The sequence below is a fragment of the Physeter macrocephalus genome, chromosome 7, assembly GCF_002837175.3.
Source record: "Physeter macrocephalus isolate SW-GA chromosome 7, ASM283717v5, whole genome shotgun sequence".
NCBI lineage: Eukaryota > Metazoa > Chordata > Mammalia > Artiodactyla > Physeteridae > Physeter > Physeter macrocephalus.
The window spans coordinates 127,302,281-127,327,168 of record NC_041220.1 but is presented as its reverse complement, the minus strand read 5'-3'; the positions used below and the strand labels follow the sequence as shown (position 1 = coordinate 127,327,168).

The following is a 24,888-nucleotide window of genomic DNA, read 5'->3' as shown; positions in this document are numbered from 1 at the left end:
CTAACTGAGCTTAAGATATTCACCTAGACTGATTTATGAGAGTGGAAGTAGAAGCAAGGGCAGGGGTTGGATTTCCTCAAGCATATTCCTGGTGCCCTTATATGTTGCTTTTACTGCATTGATTCAGAGCTAAGGGTGTGTCTTACAAATGCTTAAGGCATGTTCCTGTAATATTTCATTATGTGCCAATGCAGTCATTATCCCCTGCAAAGTAGCAGTGTCTAGGAACAAGTTATCATTCGGAAATAATAAAGGCTATTCATTTTATTGACATTTAAAATGCATGAGAACATTTATGACCAAACTCATATATATTTCTCACCATGAATATGTGGCATTAATTATCAAGCCTGCTCCAGAGAAGGATATGTTTATAACATCATGAAGCAGATCTTTCTTTTAAGTTAAGCATGTTTGCATTTGGAAGGAAATTATTGTGTCGGTTAATTTGGCTTAGTCTCTGATGACATATTTCTGCAACCATCACATTTTTCTCCATGAGTAGTATTTCAAAAAGATATTACATTCTATACCATGCTGGTAGGAAACTGTGTTTAACATTGTAAAATATTACAATTTAGGCATTACTTGACTAGAATTGGCTATCTGAGTCACATTTCATTTGAAAAAATACGTGACATGTTGTAAAGGAAAAAAAATTTATAATAGTCACTATTACCTCATATAAGATATAACAACCAAGTAACTGCATTAGCTGGCATGCCTACAAAGACAATATAATATTCTATTTATATAATATTAATATTAATAATAATAACGTGATATTTTCAGCCCTACACTGAGAAGAAAGACCTTTGACTCCTATTTTCACAACAGTTTTCAACTGGATATTTTTTGAGAAGCAGAGAAGCCCTGTGGACTTAAAGAATACATTGATCCCTATAAAGAATACATTGATCCCTAGAGTTCGTTCCAGATTAAAAAGGCAATGGTCCTATGTTTATAGATCAGGTGAGTAAAGAACCTACTGTGCGATCCTACATCCTAAAATTCTCAATCCATACAGTAGAATCAATTACCGAAATAGCAACTTTCAGCACCAGCCAGAGCTTGGAAAGTTTAAAAAAAGAAAAGAAGTTTGAAAGCATTACTTTACATCATTAGAATCAGGTCAGTAGAAAATGGATATGAAGATGCTAGAATCGGCTAAGAGAATGTTACTTGTCACACATTTTTGTATTCTTGTTCCAGTCCTTCCACTTACTAATTATGTGTCCTAGACCAAGTCTCTGAATCCTCTGAGGCTCATCAGAAAATAACTCTTTATGTCTTCATCTCTAAAATGAATTTAACAGTATCTCCCCCAAGAGTGGTGATGAGGATTGTATGAGGTAATGTGTTAAAAAAAAAAAAAAAGTTCAGTATAATGTCCAGCACGAAGTAAATCTTCAAGAACTATCTCAATGCTCAGAGTCATCTCCTTTATTCTCTCCGTCCTTTTAATCCAACTAATAGAAATGTTTTCAACTTACTGGTTAAAAAATCGGTATAAACTCCCCTTGGGACTACGTTTCTTTAGAAATGCTCAGATATGTAACTATTTTGTTTAGTGTTTCAGGGAACATAGTCAAGATTAGAATTGGTCTCAGCTGCATGATTATAGTTTAATAAGGGAAGCAGCACAGACACATATTCTATCTATAAAAGTAGGAGCTGCAATGATTACAAAAGTGATGGGTAGTCTAGAGGATCCAGAATTATGTTGGTGGTTTGGAGGTTACTGGATGTTAGAGAAATTGTCCTGGACGAAGTGGGCCCTAAACTGTAACTTGAAGGAGAGAAAGGAAGTGATGAAGCAGAGGAAAGACGTTATCCAGAGCAAATATTTGGGTTGACAGGGAGTATCAAGGTCAAGTGGAACATGGCTCTTAACGTGGGCAAACACCCACCCAGGCAGGTGCTCAGGGCTTTCACTCTTCCTAATAATTGCCCAGAACTCGCAAACAGTCAATACCTGAGTCAGCCCTGAGCTGGAAGTCATCTATGCTCTAGGCTTTTTTAAAAGTTTCCCTCCCTCCTCTCCATTCCATCAAAGTAGGCCTGTCCTGTGTTCAGTACTGCAGTATCCTCTTCTCTGTTTTCAAAGCAGACTGAGCTCATCTGACAAAATAATATTTACTAGTATAATATGAGTGTAGTTATGAAGTACAAAATCCCCATTATCCCACAAAAGTACCGATAAAATTTCAACAGTTTTCCTAGAGCTATCCCAGAATCCACTCATCAAACTAAACACAACCTGTAAACAAAAAGTAAAAATTGAAAATGACAGTTGTCCATTCCAAAGAATGAACTAACCCACACTTGAGATATATGGTAAAATAGTTGCACATGTATTTATTGAAAATATTATGAATTGAGTTATAGTATAATCTAAAGTTATATAAACATTTACTTAGGTCACAAAATACTTAGCTGGAAACTATCTTACCTTTGGAGATATTTTTTTAATTTATGATAGGAACAATTTTAATCACAGATAGTATAAAACAAATGCAATAATATTTTCCCTTGAATGTTTAGACTGTTTCAGAAACAGAGGTAGGAGTTAATGTCTATTCTTCAACATCGTGCTTGAAACTCTCTACAACTATTATCACAAAACACCATTATCTCAGAACATTATCGCAAAACAACATGCTTGAAACTAGCTCAAATATTTCTTATCGGAGAAAACCAAAGAGTTTGTACTCTGTAAAGCACCAAAATGTGAAAGATTATCACTGCAAGACATAAATCTGTGTGTGCATTTTTCTTTTTGAAAATGCTTTTATAATAGAAAGTATATTCTTACTTTTAAAAGATGCATGCAAATCTCACTGAATTTAGTATTTTCATTGTATACATCTAGCAGCTTTTAGCAAACTAAGTTGAAAAATAATGACTACTACTTATTCTCATATCAATAAGTAATCACACACAGAAAGCGAACTCAAACAAGTAGTAAGAGAATCACAGTGTCCTCTAAGCGGTAACAATATTTGCTTTCTAATTAACATCTGAAGACTTCCAAGTTCTTAGAGAACCATGTATCCAGTTTACATGCCAGATTTAGCAGGTGTAAGTCAGAGAGCTCTGGTGAGGAGGTATGAAGATGTAACAAAGGCACCTCCTGATGCCACCTCTAAATTTAGAATCATCAACCCCTTGCCTTTGAAGGATAGAGATGAGGAGACCTCTATGTTGAACCCTTATCATCAGTGTCTGATCGATACCATCTATTTACTATATTTCAGGAAATGATAGTCCTGTTGTGTGGATATTAAGCCATTGTGACCTTACATATCTTGCTGGAGAGTTGTTGTTTTTTTTTCACAGACCTCTTTACCCTTGCCGGATTTTAAAATCCTGCAGCACTGTATAGAAACTACCATACAAATTTTGAAATCAGGAATAAAAGGTGTTGGTGGTGGTCCCACTTTGCATCAAAAGTCTAGCATATATGTGAATCCTTTGATCCAGGAACTCTACTTCGGAAAATGTAAAGGAAATAATTACCTATAAACATGTAATTATATGCATCTTCATTTCAGAATATTTACAACAAAATATTTGTTCTCAAAATGTTCAAAAATTGGCAATAAGTAAAATGTCCAAAATATAAGATGAATAAAACAGGCCATTTTGCAGTCCCAATAAAAGTGATATTCTAAACACACTTACTCACATGAAAAAGGCCCATGTAATAGTTACATGAAGAAATGAAGTATAAAATAGTAGGTTAAATGTGATCCCTTTTTTTATTGCAAAAGAAAAAATATATATATAGATATAGATATAAAATAGTGTTTTTCTCTAGGGAACTGGATTATAATTGAATTTAATTTTCTCTTTTTCCTTATCTATATTTTCTAGTTTTATTCCATCAGCATGTATTACTTATATAATGAAAAGTTTCAAATTAGTACTAATAAAAAATGAAAAAATTAAAGTGCAAAATAGAGAAGTTTTTCTCTTGCCCTCTCTCCAATGCCTTAAAATATACAACACAGAGAAAAACAGATTAAGCCCGTTAGAATTAAAACAATCAACAATAAGCACTAAACTAATACAAGTAAAATTCAAATGCATTTGACTTGCTTAAATCAGTATAAATATATATGCCATATAATGAAAAAAATTACATAGCAGATTTAGAGGAAAGATGTTTATATCTGACTCTCCGCTAAATTTCTGTGTGATCTTGAGCAAGTCACGTTTACAGTTATCATATGCATAGGATAAGATGGGAGGAGTAGATGATTTCTGAAAGCCTTTTCAGATCTAATATTCTATCAGCCACTGGAAAACCCTCTTATCTTTGATTATGCTCTTAATGTCCTTCAGCCATAGAAGGCTCCACACCAGTTTCAGCAACTGTGTACAAGGTCCCCTGGGCAGGGACTGTGTGTTGCATAAATATTTACAATTTAAATGTCTCCTTCCCATAATAACAGTTCAATAAATATTTGGTAATACATCGTTCTTTTTGCTATAGTCATATTTTCCTGACCTCAGGAAACCTGTCTCAGGATATTTCCAAAAATTTGATTGACTTGTCTGCACAAACAGCAATGGCTAATCTGCTCTAAGATCCAATAGTAGTATAAAAACTAATTATAGTAAGACACAGTACACAGGCTTTGAGTAGGCTGTTTTCATTCAATTCTCATCATGAGAGAACATGGCCCCCCAAAGCCACTGAACACCTTTGTTCTTATGCTCTGTTAAAGCTCTGAGACATCTTCCATAGTGGCTCTGTTTGATCCATCTTTCTGGTTTTGCCTTCCCTTTGTTCTTCAGAGGAGCATAAAATTGATTTGGTAATTTCATCAGCTTCAGAAGAAGCCAGAGTAAGTGTGCTGGTTAAAATGTTCAGGAGCACATCTGTCAGCATGTTCTGCATGAGAAACAAAAAACTAAGGCTGCAGTTGTAGCTTTAGGAGCCAGCAAACAGAATGGGTGGCTAGAGCAACCCACAGTCAGAAAACCAACAGGCCAATGGCATGGACGCTAAGGACAGAGAGCCCACAGCCAACAACTTCTCTGCTGGGCAGGACACGCAAAGTCAAAATGGCAGGGAAGGATGGAAAATGAAGAGCCGTCACTGCACTAAACTGAGGCAAATCACATTCTTGTTGTTCATTCCTCTATAAATCATATTTTTTTTTAAATTTTTGATTGGGTCAAAAGAAAATATAACATACGGTTTAATTAATAAAATTAGCCAAAACTTTCAAGACATAGTGTGATAATCATTTTGCAATACATACAGATATCGAATTATTATGGTGTACATCTGAAACTAACATAATGTTCTATGTCAATTATACCTCAATAAAAAAAGAACTTTCAAATTTTAGTTAACATGTAGCACTTAATGCATTGTAAAATATTTAGCAAAACTAAAGATACTTATTTAGATGTGGCATCTAATATGGAATATAACTCAGCCATAAAAAGGATCGAAATTGAGTTATTTGTAATGAGGTGGATGGACCTAGAGTCTGTCATACAGAGTGAAGTAAGTCAGAAAGAGAAAAACAAATACCGTATGCTAACACACGTATATGGAATCTAAAAAAAACGGTACTGAAGGACCTAGTGGCAGGGCAGGAATAAAGATGCAGACGTAGAGAACGGACTTGAGGACACGGTGAGGGGAAGGGGAAGCTGAGACGAAGTGAGAGAGTAGCATTGATATATATACACTTCCAAATGTAAAATAGATAGCTAGTGGGAAGCAGCTGCATAGCTACAGAGAGGTCAGCCCAATGCTTTGTGACCACCTAGAGGGGTGGGATAGGGAGGGTGGGAGGGAGACGCAAGAGGGAGGGGATATGGGGATATATGTATACGTATAGCTGATTCATTTTGTTGCACAGCAGAAACTAACACAACATTGTGAAGCAATTATACTCCAATAAAGTTATTAAAAAATACTTACTTAACCACCATTATATTTACTTTTGAAAATAAGGATCAGGAAAGAGATCAACTATTAAAATAAATGCAGTACAATTATTTTAAGTAGAAAGATACACCCACAAGGGAAAAAAAAAAAAGTCTGTGGAGGAAATTGTAAATGTTTTCTGGGACTTTTAGTGTAAAAGTCATAGGTTCAGCTCCTGGGTCCCTTTAGTACTCCGCGCTACATCATAGTTGACTTCGGTTTGCAGACCTTTTGTGTTTCAACCGTAATCAGTTACGTGAGTCAAATCATCGATGTCCAAAAAGGGTCTGTTTAATTCTTAGCTATGTACAGATACTCCAAATATTGTACATGTGTATGTGCAAGATACGATATTTTTTTCTTTTAGGAGTATACTATCATTCATAAACTCAAGTAAATGTTTATAATTGTGGCTATGCAAAAAAATATGTAATAATACCTCTAATAAACGCCTCTTTTTGAGAAATAAGCTATTGTGGTTGCATTATGTTGCATATAGATGTGTCTATTACATGGCATACATGAGAATATAAAATGTCGTGAGGTAAAACAGACCCTAAGTAATCAACTTCAAAGTATACTTCACCTAAGATGCATGAACTTTGAAGAATACTACCGATCCACGATAGTCTATTTAAGATGTTGCCTCTTACTAGGACATCCATTCACCCCCGGAAGTGATTTTTTTTTTCCCTTCTCTAAGCTCCTTCAAATTTTTATTTTCATCTTCACTCTTCGTGGTCTAACTATTGTCAATGTTACGTACTATAGGATTTATTTTGGATAATTGTTTTCAGCTAGATTGTAAACTCCTTGAGGAAAGATGCAAATTAAAACTTATCTGTAAACTCCACTCACACGCATACACATTGCTTACCATACTGCAAACACTTGATAAATGTTTGTTGGATGAATTCATACCTTCTTTTCCCCTAGATAGCTCTGGAGTTGGAAGTGATTTTCTCCCCAGATGGAACATCCTGGAGATCTCAAAACCCAGGGAAGGACTCCAAATAGAGCTGATAAAAAGTGCACCACTTTTCACGAAGTGATCTGGAGAGGAGCCGCTCCCCCTGGCCCCTTGTAATTCTCAGCCATCTTTGTATATGACAGGTGACTAAAGCACACTTTATCATCCAAATAAGAAATTCCATCACTGTGAAAAACGCGGAAGACAGCAATGATCAATCAACCAAGGTGATGAGAAGTTTGGAGTAACACACGATGATGAAATAGGACCTGAGTTTTCACCTGGATTGAGGCTTGGTCCACTGAGAGGCGAGAGCCATGTTGGTACCCAAATTAGAAGTCAGTGGGACACAGAAGAATGAGTACTGCATTGGGTGTCACAGGCCTTTAATGCCAGATTTTATCTGCCACTAGGTAATTCCTGACTGAGGGAACATCACTTAGTATCACTGGCCACGGGATATTTTAAGTTCTCTCATAAACTGAAGAGGTTAAACTCAATATGTTCTGATGTTTCTATAAGTTATTAAATTCTATGATTACATATCAAATATATCTGAAGCCTCTCAGTAACTATGCAAACCTAAACAGTATTTTGAGAATTTTTTAAAAGCATGGTATCTGAGTCTGAAACATGATTATAATAGTAATAATAATAATAACTAATATTCATTTATTTAACAGATATTTGTGAGGACCTACCTAGTATAGGCTGCTGGTCTAGGCAATGAGGATACAGCGGAGAACAAAACACACCCAGTTTTGTGGAGCTTATGTTCCAGTTTAGGGAGACAACATTTAACAAATATAATCCAGTGTGTCTGATTGTGATGAGAACCTTGGAGAAAAATAATACAAAGATGGGTTATGGAAAGTGCATATTACACATTTTACATGTATCCTCTCATTACATCTTAACAACAATCCTACAAGATGATTATTATTTCCCTACAATTTATTGCACAGATGGGGGAAAGAAAGGGCATAGAGACATCAGTTAAATTTCCCAAGGTCACAAGATAGTAAGGAATGGAAGTCCAGAGCCTGTGCCCTAACCACTATGTTGTACTGTCTTCTGCTAGCTGATATCATAGTACAAGTTTTTAAAACTTTCATAGACTGAAATAAGCACACATATTCTGTACCTTCTTTTTCCTACTATGTTATCACATAAAAACTATGAAAGAGTGTGAAAATTTTTCAAAGATGGCATCCTGACACGTGAGTTTGGCCTAAATCAGCACATTTTGGGCAATGAGTTTCAAAAGCAGCGTGTAACAACCATAATTAAAAGATCAAAATAGGAAAAATAATCACCAAGGCTTCATGCTTTGGTCCTCAGCCTTTGACCTGCTAGGTTGGTGAAGTGTTCTAAATGAATAGACCCTAGAATAGCAAAATTATCTCTGTACGTCAATCCTGTTCAAAAAGATACAAGGAGTCACGTTTCAATGGCACGTAACATCAGAGGCTGCAACAGAATCAGATTTCACATAAAGCAGAGACACACGAGGGTCATACAGAGGAGCGGTTAAGTGCATGGGTTCTATACTTGCTCTCACTAGCTCTATAATCTTAGGCAGGCCTACTAACTTCTGGGAACCCTAGCTTCCCTATCTTTAGAAAAGGAATAATAATAACATGAACATTATTTGTTTTTTGTGAGAATTAGAAGAGTTCCTATTGCACACAGGAAATCTGCAATAAATGTTACCTTACTATTTATTATCGTGAATCAATGTACCAACTTGGGCAAAGGGGATTTGCATACCCAGAGGAGTAAGTGGTCTGACACCTAACGGGATACTTAATGCTATTTTTCAAAGAACCCACTCTGTACGTGAATGTTGAAAGAAGCCCCCCACTCTCCCTTCCCAAACTGCTGCCTCGCAAGTATGTTTAGACACTAACAGTTAACTGTAGCAGCATTTCCAAACAGACTTGTTTCCGTACATTTACATAAATAACTAAAGAGTGGCTTACAAGAAGAAAGGATGAAGATGACTCCAGCGCTACGTGAAAATAGCCGTAGAGACTCAGCCCCTTGGTCGATCCACAATAGCCACTGATGATCGGATCATTTCCTCTCCTCTGTGTTTGGATGACTTGAAGTCACTTCCCAGCAAGTAAACTCATGACACTGAAGCAACATTCATTCCCAGTTTACACAGATTTCATCCCATCATACCAACAGCACACACAGGCAAAGAAAGGGCTTTCTAACACATTGTTTCCATGGTGTTTACGTGTTTCTACCCTAAACAGACAGATGCAGCTTAAGCAATGCAAGTCAATCCCATTATGAGGCTGTGAAATGGGCAGAAGTTTTGCTACACACTCATGCAATCACACACATTGTGAACATCCTGTTTATTTGGCTCGCCCTCTGATGATTGGCTGTGGTGTATCAGCACATTACTGACAGCTGGGAATCTCTCCAGTGGAACATGCCTTCCCCATGACAAACATCCAAATAACAATGGGAACACGTGTCTGCCCACGGTGTCCACACAAAGCAGCACAGTTTCTCCAAAAGCAGAGCATGTTGGGTGCGTGGGTTTTGCTGGAATGCCCCCGAGGGGCCCCCAGTGACCTTTAGAGGCCGTATGAGATAATACATTCTTGGACCCCTATTTCCGGACTGCTTTGGGCAAGGTCAGGATGGCAAAGATCCCACTTCCACAATATCAGATGTTACGGTAATTCCTTTCAGCTAATGTGTAAGAGCAAAGGAATGCCTTCAAACCTCATCTAGGCCCTGTGGAATCTGTTGAAAATGCGTGACAGCTGTGGGCTTTGGCGAGGCCGTCTGTGAATGTATGAGATTTGGAAACAATTCAAAGCTAGAAATAACTGTACAACTCATAACCCTGCACCACGGCTTGCTCTCTCCCTCTCTCTTCCCGTCACTCATTTCACACACGCTGTAGCTGGGTCACCATCTCATCTTCATGACTTTCATGCATTCCTCATGGCCGGGAACTGTGGGTAACATCCTCCCCACACAAACACAGATGTGAAAAGAAGAAAGAAACGGGGGCGGGGGTCAGAGCGACAGAATAATTTTAATAAGGCACAAGCACAGGAAATTGAGAAAGAGGCTTTTTTTTTAGCGTCCACTTGGGAGTTGAGAAGCAGCCGCAAACTCACACACTTGTTTTAAAAGCCCATCTGCAGTTAGAATCGTCATCGAGTTTTCCAGGGATTTACAGAGGCACTCATTTTCCTAAACCTGCATTATTTTTAAAGACTGTGACTCCTTCCACTTGGCTCTTCCAAGTCTTATACGTATTCCATGCCCTTCACCATTTACTCTCTCACAGCAAGCGTTTGCATGTAATGCAGTTGAAAAGGACCTACGAGAAACAAGGTCTGCTTAAAGACTCGCCTGCCTTAAATCAAATGACTATCATCCAAATGCCTTACTGATTTGGACCTCAAAATTCCTACTCTTGTCATTTTGACTTAAATGTCTTCTCAAGATGCAAAGACCTTCTGCAACCTGACTCACAAGCAACGTGACATCCTAGGAAACAATGGCTCTTCTCCTGTGACTTCTGCTACTTCTATGTACAGTCCGGTTGCCCCTCAGTATCTGCGGGGGGATTGGTTCCCGGACCTCCGTGGATACAAAAAAAAAAAAAGAGTCCGGGGATGCTCAAGTCCTTTACATAAAGTGGTGTAGTGCAGTGGCTCTCGTATCCACAGGTTCTGGTTGGCTGAAGTTGCAGATAAGGAAATCGCGGTTATAGAGGGCTGGCTGTACGTTTAAAATATGACTTCTTGGCACAATCAGGTTATTCCCGCAGTTTTTTTCCTCTCTAGTTAACCCGGTTTTGATACACATGGTGGCTGCGTGTCAGTCGTTAACAACACAGACTCTTAACCAGCCCAGAATAAACCACACGTTATCATTATCCAAAGGTTGGCCAAGGTAACTCCCCAAGATGGAGGCTTTAAAAGTAAAGAATTATTCCTCCAGTTAATAGTATCCCATCAATATCTGAAAATGAACAAGAACACACATATCATATTTTAAAATAACTTAGGACGTGGAAAACAATGTAAAGGGGGAGAAAACAATTCCTCCCGAGAATTGGCTGGATGTTGTCAAGCACCTCATCGGCCAGCTGGATCTATCTGAGTGTTCAGAAGCAGAGAAAAAATTACTCTGGCCATCCATGCACTAAAACTGATTACACCTAACTCGAAGAATAGATTCCCAAAGAAACTCACTTGGGGGACACAGATGCTTGCTTGGGGGCATTTATTCTTACATTAAGATCACGTCTAACAAGCTGTGTTATTTGGATTCCCAGGCCACAGTGCATTAGAAACAGCACGCTGAAGAAAAACAGCATTTTGGTAGAGGAAAGTGTGCTGGCAACTACCAGAAGCGCAGCTGGCGGGCTCATAGCAAGAGAAGAGGGCAACAGTTCAGCAACGTGATTGTCCAGGGCATTTAGGAAAGAGGTCCTAGAACATCACACTACAGCACAGGACAGTAATGGATGTGCATAACATTGACACTGAGTCATCAAGGAAAAGATACAGTCTATATAAGAATTCATGGACGTGTATGTACATTTATGGTGTGTTCACAGCAAAACAATACAGAATTCGAAATCGTGGTCCTTCAGAAGAGCTGATTTCCTTTCTGTCCAAAATAAATAAATGTGAAATACCTCATTGTCCCCAAATAACAGGTTTTTTAAATTACTGTATTTAAATACAGAAGACTCATAAGAATTTAAATATCAGTGTCTCTTATTTTTCTGAAGCTCATACTCCATAAGATATACATTACATGCCATCAATTTCACTTAAGCGCTTCTGAGATAACTTCAAGAGTATTCTACCAGAAAAGAAAACCAAGAGACAGAGATTCTGCTTTTATCACTTAATATCTAAAACTGGAAAACTGTGAACGTCACTGTATTCACACACTCATACACATACACACACACACACACACACATCCACAAACACAGCACTCCACACCAGTGACCGGAAGGCCTAAAAGGAGCAGGGTGCCTTCCACGTTCGTTTCACAGAGAGAAACTGATACAGTGAATTAAGCAAGTGAGTGACCTAGGCAAGAGTGAGAGGACAGGGACATTTCTGATGCAGAGCATTTATGGACAGACAGCAAAAGGTAGAAATGCTTAGGGATTAGTTGTCTGGATGGAAGAGTACGTGTCCTCCTGTCTCATATTCTCTACTCTCTTGTCTGGGTTTCACACGACCTCTTCCTAGCTCTGAAGTTCCAGTGCCTCATCGTGACCATCAAGCAATACACCAACCTGACTCTCATCCTGTATCTGTGACTCAGCCTGCTGGTAAACTCCTCCTATAAATCCTGCAGTGGCACCAGCAGCACCTTCTGATAACCACCCTACACCGTTGTCTTCGTTTCCTGTGGCTGCCATAACAAATAACCATAAACTGGGTGGCTTAATGCAACAGAAAGTTGCTCTCTCGTCATTCTAGAAGCTAAAGGCCAGAAGTGAAGGTGTGAACAGGGCTATGCACCCTCTGAAGGCTCTAGGGGAGAATCCTTCCTTGCCTTTTTCAGCCTCTGGTATCTGCAGGCATTCCTCGGCTTGCGACAGCATAACTCCAATCTCTGCTTCCATCTTCACGTGGCCTTCTCTGTGTGCCTGTGTATCTCTCCTCTTCTGAAAGGACACCAGTCGTTAGATTTAGGGCCCACCCTAAATCCATTATAATTCATCCCAAGGTCCTTAACTAGTGACATCTGCAAAGACCCTACACCCAAATAATTCACATACTGAGATTCTAGGTGGACAAATTTGGGGGGGGATACTGTTCATCTTACCACACCCATCCACATAATTACTTAAAAAAACAGCCATGTTTTATACTGTGAGTCTATACCTCTGGCTATGCATAAACATTCCAATGATAGACATCTGTGGAAACAAATTGGTCCTCATTCAACAGCCATTCTTCTCCCCTTCTTCCCTAGTCTTAGATACCTATCTCCAAAGTTAGCTGCTGCAAGTTCCAGATACTCATTTTCCCAAGCTCTTTGTAGCCAGGAGTGACTACATGACTCAGTTCAGCCACAGAGACAGCACAGGAAATTCAACAGATACGATTTACTTGGAAGCTAATGAAGCTTCAGCCTAGGGCCCCATACTCACAACGACCCCAGCCAAGACTCTATGCCTAATTTTGTATTTTTAATATTATCCTGTCTTTCTTAAAGAAGATCCCCAAAATTATATTTGTTCAGGCCCCAGTAAACCTAAAATGCAGTAGTGTCCCTCAGGACAAAAAGAGAATGTCTTACCGAGAGTTTTCTTTTCTGCCCCCTTTCTTCCTGCTTCAGATGCTGCCATGAGGATACGATTACTGTAGAAACAGCGGCCATTTTTCTATCATGAGTGGAAGGCTGAAAGAATCCTAGATATTCTGCCCCTTGACATCATTTAGTGCTGAACCCACCCCAGAGCCATCTCCCTCCAGGTTTCTTGTGATGTGAGAAAAATATATAATAAATGGTTATTTAGATTTTCTCTGTCATACAGCAAAAAGTGTCCTAACTGATATGGCACTTGACCTAGGCTGGACCAATCAGAGCCCCGCCCTGAATTTTTGGACATGAGTCCCAGAGAGTCTTGTCATTGTCCCTCTGTTGGCTAAAATCACAAGCTATGAAATTCCGGGATGTTTGGCTACCTGAATTCTTGCCACATGAATAAAACTCTTACAGAAAGAGAGAAGAATGAACTTGACACAGGGAGAGAAGCACAGCTAAGAGAAAAAGAAAGAAGACTGACGCTCTGGTCCCTGATTCCCAATGTTATGAGAGAGCGTGGCCTTTCTCCAGTCATGGTTGTCCAACTATTTCACAGCTTACCTTCCCATTAAAATCCTCTCTTTTGTTTAAACCAATTCAGGTGTGATTTCTTTCACTAGTAAAGTTAAATCGACTAATTAGTAAAGCTTCCTTTCCTTCTGCCAGATGTTACCATGCCCTGTGTCATTTTCCTTTCTTATTTCTCTTTACCTTCTGCCAAGAAGCTGGAATCCGACCCCATGATTTCAAATGCCCTTGGTGATTAAGAGCCAGCTATGTCATCAGACATACCTGGGTTTACTTCCTGGCTCTGTTACACACCAGCAACGAAATGTTGGCAAGTAACCATCTCAAAGCCTCATTTACATTATTTCAAAGAAAAGGGTCATGGTAATATCAATCTCATGTAGTTCTAAGAAATAAATAAGCTGGTATGTATAGAGCATTTAATAGAATGCTTGACACACACAGTAAACACATAAAATATACTGATTATCATCACAAAGCCAAATATCATTATAATTTCTGGATCACAAGACAAAAATCTTTCACTAACCCCAATCTCTCTCTTGCATTCTAATCCTACATCTCTTATTTCCTTCTGAGCCTTTCCATTAATATTTACCAATTTCACCTTAAACTAAACTGATTTCCACTCTTCTTTCCATCACTCCTCTCCCACCCACACTTCAATTAACAGTCACAATTCAGTTTGTGACACCATCATTATTCTCTCAGTGATCCCGCCTCCAATCTAGGTTGGTCTAGTGTTGGTTTTGTTAATTACCCTGTCACACGTATGTATAATGCATTCCTAACTAAAACAAAAGCAAAACCAAAAAATCACAAGGATTATGATTTACAGTTTGTTGTATTTTTCTTTTATTTGTTTAGTTTAGCTATTCAATATTTTTAAAAGTGAATCTGAGACTCTACAATCTTGAATCTACTGTGCCAGGCACAGGTGGTGATTTAAAAAACAAAGATATCTTTCACTGGTCATAAAGAACTTGTTTTCTCAATGAGGAGATACAACATGTGGGCGAACTATTATGGTATTTATCACATTTTTCCAGGCATTCGGAGGAAAAAATGCAAAGTATTTAGAGATTTCAGTATTAGAGATCACTCCCAACCTAAGTACACTTTCTTTTAGAAAGTATTACACTTGGGTAAGAAGAATACCTTTCTTTGAGCCCCATGCTTTAGGGAGCTCTGCCCATTATAAACATACAAACTAAATGTATAAAAGCACGCCTGTATGCCCTGGCACCTGGGATCGAGCAGACAGAGCTGATCCAGCCCAGTCTGCAATTTTAAATGTTGGCTCTTATGACAAACTTCTTTCAGTTCCCCAAAAATAATTTCTTCAAATCTCTTGCTGTTTGTCCCCAAAACAAAAGATGAGTGCATCCGCATGCCTCACCGGACTTCAGAGTCGATACTGCTCTGTTATGTGGAAAAGACCTGAGGGGCAGAATCTGTTAAGTAAGAGAAAACACAAATGCATTAACTGGTCCTGTCCTTCTCAGCATGGATGCAATAGATTCTTGCAAAATGAAGGCTCTTTTCCCAACTGTTACTGAGCACCCATTTTCTTCTCCGTATGTTCCAGGTGTGGCATCTGGACATACTCCTACTTTAGTCAGTCAGCATATTTGTAATAGGTGTGCATGGAAGGTGAGGAAGAGTTTGCACTATTAAACATTTCAAATTTTTCTTTAGTTTTAGTATATGTAGGTCTAGAAGTAATATACATCACCTGTGATATTGATTGTTTATATTACCGTATGGATTTAGATATTGCTTTAAAAGGTGATCAAAGAGATATACTATTGCTAGCACTTTATTCAGGGAAGTTAAAATACTTAAAAAATTTTTCTGTGATGATGCTATTTTGTCATGTCTCTATTAAAATGGTTGAACAGAGCGTATAAAATTTATGGTAATTTAGAATCAAATACTGCTTTAAGAATTCTATTGACCATTCCAGTTATGATAGCCTTAATAGAGTTCTCCAAGTTGGAAATTAAAAATACAAAAGTCTAAGAACTATGGTGACTGAGGAAATGCTTTCTAAATTGGTATCACTGACAATATAACACAAGTATTTTTTAAAAAGTCTTGATCATAACAGCATTACTGACCTTGTTGAAATGAAGGCAAGAAAAAATTTTAAGAAATAAGTATATAATTATTCATTATGTTTGTATTTTCTTTTATTACTTAACAAAAAGTGTCAGTCGATCAACACAGAATACCCAGCTATGCACAATAATAGTAAATTTAGTAATCTTGGATATTAGCAACACCGTAGTCTTACATATTTTTCAATTTTGACATTATCTACCTAGCAAGGTTTTTAGCTAGATTTATGTTTTATACATTTAGACAAATGGTACGTGGCCCTCATTCATACTTTAGGCCTTGCAAACGTTAACAGCAAGTCTACTTTTGAGGGCCCTTTATGGGTTAAGGAAAATCTGAATTTAGCCTTGAAATACAAGTACCAGTTAAGAGAATCCTGAACAAAGTTGAGATTGGGCAAACAGTGAGGAGTCCCCACCAAAGAGGGCAAACGTACAAAGCTGGGGGTGCCCATATCCATGTCAGAATACAAGATCCATGAGAGCACAGAGTGTGTCTGTTTTGCTTATTGATATGTCTTTGGCACCTAGAACATAAATATTTGTTGAATGAAGGAATGAATGAATGATAGTTTAAAATCTAATTTAACTAGACCATGGAGTGTATAAAATAGAATAGTGGGAGATAAGTCGTAAAGGAACAGATACTGGGAGATAGAAAACAGTTCAAATGATGTTTTATCTAATTCATCAGAAAACAGGGCATTGTTTTATAACAGAGAGTGGCAGACCTCTTCCTCCCTCATCCTCTCTTCAAGATGAGGACAATACTGTTCTAGGACATGGAAATTTTCATTGATAGGATCAAAGAGATCACTGGAAAAAGAAAAGGGAGGAAAGGAGAAGAAAAGAGAAGAAAGGAAAAGGAAGAAAGAAAAGCTCCACATGAAGGATCTTCAAGAGGCTTTGGGGATAAGTCTAGGCAGACCTCTGGAGGTTTTATTTGTATAAGGGCTCAACATATTCCGGAAAGAGCAGTGAGAAAATGCTTTGGAAATGACTGTGAGCTTCAAGACTGAGAGGTCTAGACACAGGGGAGAGATAGAGGCCACCTCCTCACCTCTTGGACCTGCTCCCATAGAATACAAGAAACTCATCCTTCAGTGGGGGCATGTCACCCAGCTGTGTCCTGTCCAATGATAGTGATCACAGCAGTGTTCACAAGGAAGAGAGCTTCAGAGTGCACTACCGTTGCATCCATTCACAGTGCCCTATGAATCAACCCTTAAAGAAACTCTGCTAAGTTCCCCGTAAAAGAAGAGCTTTGAAAAAAAAATAGATAAAAGCGTGATTCAAATTGAAGAGTCAAAACATTGAAGACAAAGAAGAAAATTAAATCTATAGAACCTATCAAAAAAAATGTAGCACAGCATAGAAGAACTTGTGCAGAATTCTATAGCTAGAACTATAGAAAAAAAGAGAAACAAAATGAGGAAAAATTTTATAAAACGTTCACTTCTTGAAAATATTGTAAGTTGGTTAAGTTTTAAAGTCTTGTGTTTAGTCACCAAGTTTCTGTAGAAGTCTCATATTTTTCTTTTAGTTCATAAATATTTTTATTGCTAAAATTGAGGCTTCACTATATGCCTCTCGACCTGGGTTTATATTTTACAGCTGAAAAAAACATACAAAATCTCAAAAAAAAAAAATCATAGCCAAATTGTTGAACTTTAGCTGGTTTTAGGTCAGAGGGCAAGAATCCATTGAATTTTGTTCTTTCTACCTAAAATAAAGAAATGCCCAAGTTTGCCTAAAGCTTGGTCCTAATTCCCCCACTGTATCTGGGGCCAAGTCTTCCAGTTATTCCGGCACAAAGATACAGTTTTTAATGACACCTGAGACCAGGTGAATTTTTTTTTTAACATCTTTATTGGAGTATAACTGTTTTACAATAGTGTGTTAGCTTCTCCTTTACAACAAAGTGAATCAGTTATACATATACATATGTTCCCATATCTCTTCCCTCTTGCGTCTCCCTCCCTCCCACCCTTCCTATCCCACCCCTCTCGTGGTCACAAAGCACAGAGGTGATCTCCCTGTGCTATGCGGCAGCTTCCCACTAGCTATCTAATTTACATTTGGTAGTGCATATATGTCCCTGCCACTCTCTCACTTCGTCACAGCTTACCCTTCCCCCTCCCCATGTCCTCAAGTCCATGCTCTAGTAGGTCTGTGTTTTATTCCTGTCCTACCACTAATCTCTTCATGACATTTTTTTTTCTTAGATTCCATATATATGTGTTAGCATACGGTATTTGTTTTTCTCCTTCTGACTTACTTCACTCTGTATGACAGACTCCAGGTCTATCCACCTCATTACAAATAACTCAGTTTCATTTCTTTTTATGGCTGAGTAATATTCCATTGTATATATGTGCCACATCTTCTTTATCCATTCATCTGTTGATGGACATTTTGGTTGCTTCCATATCCCGGCTATCGTAAATAGAGCTGCAATGAACATTTTGGTACAGGACTCTTTTTGAATTATGGTTTTCTCAGGGTATATGCCCAGTAGTGGGATTGCGGGGTCGTATGGTAGTTCTATTTGTAGTTTTTTAAGGAATTTTTTAATTTTAATTTTAAGGAATTTTTTAATGATTTTAATTCTAAGATTTCATAAGGCTACAGAAAACAAAAATTTTCCATTGCCGAAAATTTTCACTTGATGATTTTTAAGGACAGAAAGTAAAGTCTCTTAGAGTAAGTTTATATGATACAATTCATTTGTATCTTAAACTAGTGGTTTCCCCAAAGTAGGCACAGAATAATTTCACGCTTCTATGTGGCTGAGGTCTCAGTTAAGACTTTGTAACATGGAATCAAAGTTCAAATATTCCTTTCCTATTTAGTGACTTCTTCCATCCAAATGTCATAAGCCAAGGTCAATAAGGATAAAATGTGTGAGTGAATGGAGGTTTTGAAGCAATGGATTATTTATACTGTGGTTGTGATTAAGACATAAGGTGGGAAGTAAAATGAACTTCTATAAAATGACTTCATGAAGGCTAACAGTTGTTTTAAAGCCAGGAACTAGAAATTTCAATGAGAACATAATTTATCTTAGTTCTAAAACATTAGTAAATTGCTGAGAAGTAGAGTTTGATTCCCTATCAGGGGAAAACTTGTAAAAGATGAATTTAAGCCAGGCTATCTTCCTCCCAAGATACATTTGTATTCTAGTTTCCACTGAGGATTAAGGTAACAAGTCTTTAGCAAGCTATTTCCATTTTACCAAACATATACCACAAAAGACGTGAACTCTGTCCTTCAAGGTATACGTTAAGTGAACCAAGCAGGCATAATAAGCAAGATAGACGAGGAGCTAGCAGAACACTAAATAATCTGTAATCCAAATGCTAGATTGTACAGAACAGAATAGGGTTTTAGAGAATATTTCTTAAAAGTTGTTAGCTAAATTTTAAGAACAAATAGGTCTTGAGTTAGAGACTCACTGACTCCTATTCCACCCTTAGTGAATGACTATTGTTTATGGGCACTGTGTGAAGCTGTGGAAAGTCAAAGATGACAGAGTCCATATACTTTACCAGAAAAATCTGTGGGGGACACAAACATACACAGAGGGACAAAAGACACGAAAATTCTGTACGCTATAGATACATGTTTATGGTGCAAGGTGAACACAGAAGGAAGGCACCAGACTCAGCAGGGGATGGGGGTGGGAAGGGAGTTCGTTGGAAGGAAGCTTGCACACCAGACATGTGGGAAGGAAAGGGAGTCCAATGCTAGGCAGAGAAGCTGAATAAACAACAAAACCAATGAGCTGCAATGAATAAAGTTCCTGGGCTAAGGGTAGGGTAGAGATCAAGAAATAAATAGAAATACTGTTGAGAAGCACTGAGAGGTAGGGTGGACTGCTGAGCTGGGGCTGGAAATGGATGGTGTAAGTGGGTTGAATGGTAGCCCCCCAAAAGATAAGTCTCTATATTAATCCCCAGAACCTGTGAATGTGTCCTGTTTGGGAAAAAAAAAAAAAAACTTGGCAAATGTAATGAAGTTGAGGACCTTGAAATAAGGAGATCATCCTGGATTATCTGGGTAAGCCTTATACCCAATGACAAGTGTCTTTATAAGAGTGAGGCACAAGGGTATTTGACACAGAGCAACAGCCTCAGAGAAGAGGAAGAGGCACTAGGAAGACTGATGTGGAAACTGGAATTTTGCAGCCACAAGAAATCAAGAAATGCCACCAGCTACCAGAAGCTGGAAGAGACAAAGAATGGCTTCTCCACTAAAACCCGAAGAGGGAGCGTGGCATTACTGACACCTTGATTGTGGACTTCTGTCCTCCAGAACTGTGGAGGAATAAATTTCAGTCGCTTTAATCCTCCCAGTTTGTGGTAGTTTGGTACGACAGCCCTGTGAAACCAACAGAGAGGACCGCGAGTTCCACACTGAGTCCAGCCTCACTCTGATGGCGAATGATTTTGTTTTGCCGTAGAGGTGGTTTAAAAGTGGGATACAAGATTGATGGGGAGTTACAGCAGGGATTATGGGGAAGGAAACCTTTTGGTAAACTATTATAATAATTCAAAAAAGAGGTCATAAGATTGTTGTCAAACGTATAATTTCCAAAATCGTAAGACAATATAATTCTCATACAGATTCACAAAGTTACACTGAACTTATTAATAAGGAAATCGGCAGGATACAAAGCCAGTCTATCTTGCTGCTTCATTATACTAAAACATGCTAACACATGGTGACTATACTTAACACTGTATGTATTATATATTTGAAAGTTGCTAAGGGAATAGATCTTAAAAGTTCTCATTACAAGAAAAAAATTGTAACTATATGTGGTAATAATGTTACCTAGACTTATTATGGTAATCATTTTGCAATATATGCATTCATGAAATCATTATGTTGTAAAGACACCTAAAATAGTATAATGTTATATGTCAGTTATATCTCAAAAAATGCGGAGTTTCTGAAAAAATAAAACACGCTAACAAATGCATGTAGAGTCAGTGAAAGAAAAAAAAGAACTCGAATGAGATTGCTAAATTACAACAACAGCAAAAACGATTAATTTTCCTTAAGGGCCAGACATCATAATCTTTGGACTGGACTAAAGCTATTGCATTACTACGGGGTAAAATAAAAGTGCACCTTCTTTGTTTTCTACAAGCTAATATTTATGTTTACAAAGCTGTAAAATGTTCTCATGGATACCACTAAACATCAAGTCAAGGAAAGATACATTCTTAAGATAGATGACTTTTGGGTGAGTTTGTTAGACAACTGCCATCGCTTACTGATGAAAATCATGCCATTATCTTTTTGCCTTACTTCCAACTTCTGGATAACGTTTTCTTAATATTTGAGACTCGAGTCAAAAATAGAGTGGAGGGGCTTCCCTGGTGGCGCAGTGGTTGAGAGTCCGCCTGCCGATGCAGGGGACGCGGGGGGAGGCCCGCATACCACAAAAAAAAAAAAAAAAAAAAAAAAAAAGTAGAGTGGAAAACGTATATTTAGAGACCTTGCAAAGAAAACCTTACAAGACAAATACTGAGCAGCACCTCCTCCAATATCACGTCATAATTTCATGTAATCCTGATGTAATTTGTTTGCAAAGTCTTCTAAGAGGATATATTTTTAATAAAATGCATTTGTATTACTGTATTCAATAATATCTGAGCAGCTACTGTGTATAGTTCCACGATACTTTCCTTCAAGGACTTTATCGTATTGCTAAGGTTTGAAAGTGCTAAAAGTTTAACACATGAAATAATAAAAGCAATAGAAATATCATACAGTAAATGTTAACTATATTTAATCAAATGTCAAATATATATGATTCCCTTCTTATCCTGGTCTTAAATGTACAGTTTCGCAGAGAATTTTTGTGTAATGGGGGAAGTTAATGAGATATGATTAGAAAGCTAACAAGACACTGGATTTCATAGATGACCAGGAAAAGGAATCCTGATTTTGCTGGAATAGAGTGTAGAAACGACAAAACTAGGGAGTAATGAATTCCATTCACGTAGTTTCTCCTCAAAACAGATTTAGTAATAAGATGAACTTCCTTGGAAACATGATACAAAGAGAAGTCTTTGCTGGCAGCTGAGGAAAAAATATAATCATAATTTTTTGTTAAATAAAACAGTTTGATGATTTTAAAAGGGGCCGTAAATGTACTAGCAACTTCTATTTTAGTGGCTACACAGAGAACTTTATGTCAACGTATATGATTAAGTTTTGATTTTTGCATTGGAATTTGTCTAGTACTGTACATACGATGTGACAAACATAGGAAACTTGTTTCCAGGATGCCACTTCTAACCCAAGATTTAGTTCCCACAGTGCCTGGTTCACAACTATTGCAGCATTTCTGACATCGTATTGTAATTTTTCTTACTGTTCCCCACAATGTTAGCCCCTCAAAGACAGGAAACATGCTGTTTTCATCACAAAATTCAAAGCACAGCGCCCCCCACACCCTAGGTACTCAATTAATAAATGTTAAATTGTAAATGAATGTATCCATAAATGAACAAAAGATTTCGGGGTATTCTGCCATGAAACAAGCTTAAGGTAAGTTTGCCAAATTATATTATGTATATAATGATACCTCTAAAAGTGACTTACCTCACTCTGTCACTATTTTTTTGCATATGGTATACAAAATTTCCCTCAAAAGGAAATATTATTAGAAGTTTCTAATCCAAAGCATTAAACCATTTACACAGATATAGAGAGACACATATTGAGGGAAACAGGAATATGTCACCCCCCAAAATGCCACTTTGGCATGTTGATCATTTTGAATGAAAGGCACTGAAGAAACAGCAGGTACAGATACTCTGACTCTCCTATGTTTCCACTGTGTCTCATGCATTTTCCCCCTACGGATGACCTGATATACATCAAACAATCACTGTAGTTCCAAGGTGCATAAGACTGCAATATTTACTCTGTACTCAAAGAATAGCTGTGCAGGGATGGTTAATTCGGGCTCAAGATCAAGGTACTTCAGCAATAGCCAATAGCCAGAGTGAATAAGTCAAATTTTAGGGACTATGGAATTCAAGCAAAAGTAAGGAACTTGGAGAGTCTTGATTAATCAGGCAGATATTAGAGATCAAAGCAGAACTATAAATCCACTGTGATATGCAGGAGGGCCGGAAGCAGGAAATCTGGTTAGTGAAACATATATGGTTATTGCCATTGTATAAGGAGGCTGTCCTTTTCAATAAAATTTTCTGCGAATTTGGGGGATCCTGGGAACCTTAGCATCTCTTCTCCACAAGCAGAAAGAAGGGCAGTGCACTTCTATGACAATGCATGTCTACACAGATATAGAGGGTTCAGTAAGTGAAACATGAAGTCTACAATTGAAGGTGAGAGCTAAATGCTATCTCTGAGTCAAGAATACCACAGCAGAGCTCTAAAAAGTTAGAATGAATTTTTAAAGTAATTCTTTTGATGAGCTACATATGTCAAAGTCCCAGAAATATCCGCCAAAAGACATCAGACAAAGAATACAGAGGTAAAGTTTCAGCCACACTTAGATTCACCTGAACTAGATAGATTGCCTGTTACATAAGCTTATCTTGAATTCTCCACTTCATTTTACGAATCAATTCACTCAGCTCTGAGATTAAAGATGGTATGACACAATACAAAATGTTGTTATTTGATCAGGAGACACCCAAATCCCTTAACAGGATTAGCATACAGCAGAAACTCTCAAGTGAGGGACTCCTTACAATAAAGTGAAGGGAAACATGCGACTCAAACTTAAAGGGTCTCAAGGAGTCAGCCCAAGTTTAAGGAAATTCAATTCTGTGGACCACACGATAAACATAAAATACTTTGAACATGGTATTCCCTCTACATAGGATGTAGCTCTGGACACAGATTTCAGCTCGAGTGCCTTTCTTTTCTTGAGGGAAGCCTTACCTCATCCCAAGTAAGTTTCTTTTATTTTATACTCATATACAGTTTGTCTCTTTCCTTTATGTCACATACTTCAATTTTTAACTATAAAGTCCCTTATACAATTATTCATTAATGTCCTTATTTATGAATGTAATAGTAGAGACTATGTCTACCTTTGTTCACCATTTCAACTGTGCCACCTAGAATACAGCATTTCATATGCTATGAGCTCAAAAATATTTGTTGACTGCCTGAATGAATGACTAGATAAATGAATGTCATCGCCAACAGGAGTCACCACTATACTTTTAATTCCAACCAAAACAAGTAGAATACAATACATCTGCCCATAAAGATCGGACAAATAGAAAAATATAGCCTAGAAAAAAAACAGAGAGCAATTAAAGAGAGACAAATACAAACCAGTACTAAAATTTCTGCTTTCAGGAAAAAAAAAAAATCAATTAAAATCAGTGACTCCCTGTTCCTTAGGCAATATCTCCTCTAAATCCAGTTACTGAAATCACACCATATAAGAAACGAAGACAGTAGAGTGATTTAACCCTGCCAATGGAGGATGCTTTAAAGGTGGTTTTAGTCATGTTCGCATTACACCCAGTGTAATGGGAGGCGGTGTCCCCCTCTGGAGCTTCCAGTCATCATTGTGACAAGGAGAGTTGGAGGAAAACTCTGAAAATGATTAAAGAGCCAACAAAAACAGACGCCCTGATGAAAGCCTAAAGGAATCAGTATTATTTCACCCCCAGAAAAAGTTGGCAGGTTAAATAATGGAATGGTATCGATGGTGCGCAGATGTTCTACATTCCCAGCAGCCCAGGTAAGGGAGCGGGGCTTCAAGTTCAGCCTAAGGAAGGACTCATTCTCCCTCCCACCCCAGTTCCGCATACCTTCTATCCCGCTGCCACGGGTTTCAGGTGGCCTCCTGCTTCTCGGTGATAAACCTCTTCTGCTATTCCTTTACCCATGATTCTCCTTAAGTCCTCTTGTAAAAAATTTCCTCTAACTACAAAAGTTTCGTGAAGACTCTCCCATACAGCTACTCTCACCCTCTGAGCAGTTAT

At 37.9% G+C, this 24,888-nt stretch overlaps 1 protein-coding gene across 28 annotated transcripts in view; it reads right to left on the bottom strand.

Annotated features, from left to right (window-relative positions):
• Positions 1 to 24,888, bottom strand: part of LOC114486617 (uncharacterized) — a 323,771-nt gene that overhangs the window by 97,730 nt on the left and 201,153 nt on the right. For 15 of the 28 annotated variants that reach the window (XR_008617884.1, XR_008617910.1, XR_008617908.1 and 12 more), the window contains 2 exons: positions 7,625 to 7,760; positions 6,875 to 7,109 (listed from right to left, as the gene is read on the bottom strand). The exons of 2 other annotated variants lie outside the window; for them this stretch is intronic. Coding sequence is in view for 6 of the 26 variants with exons in the window: in XM_055086212.1 (XP_054942187.1) it covers positions 6,995 to 7,109; positions 7,625 to 7,760; positions 12,489 to 12,600; positions 13,239 to 13,300 (425 nt within the window). In the remaining 20 variants the exon portion in view is untranslated. 11 more of the 28 variants (XM_055086212.1, XM_055086208.1, XM_055086210.1 and 8 more) reach the window with 7 other exon arrangements.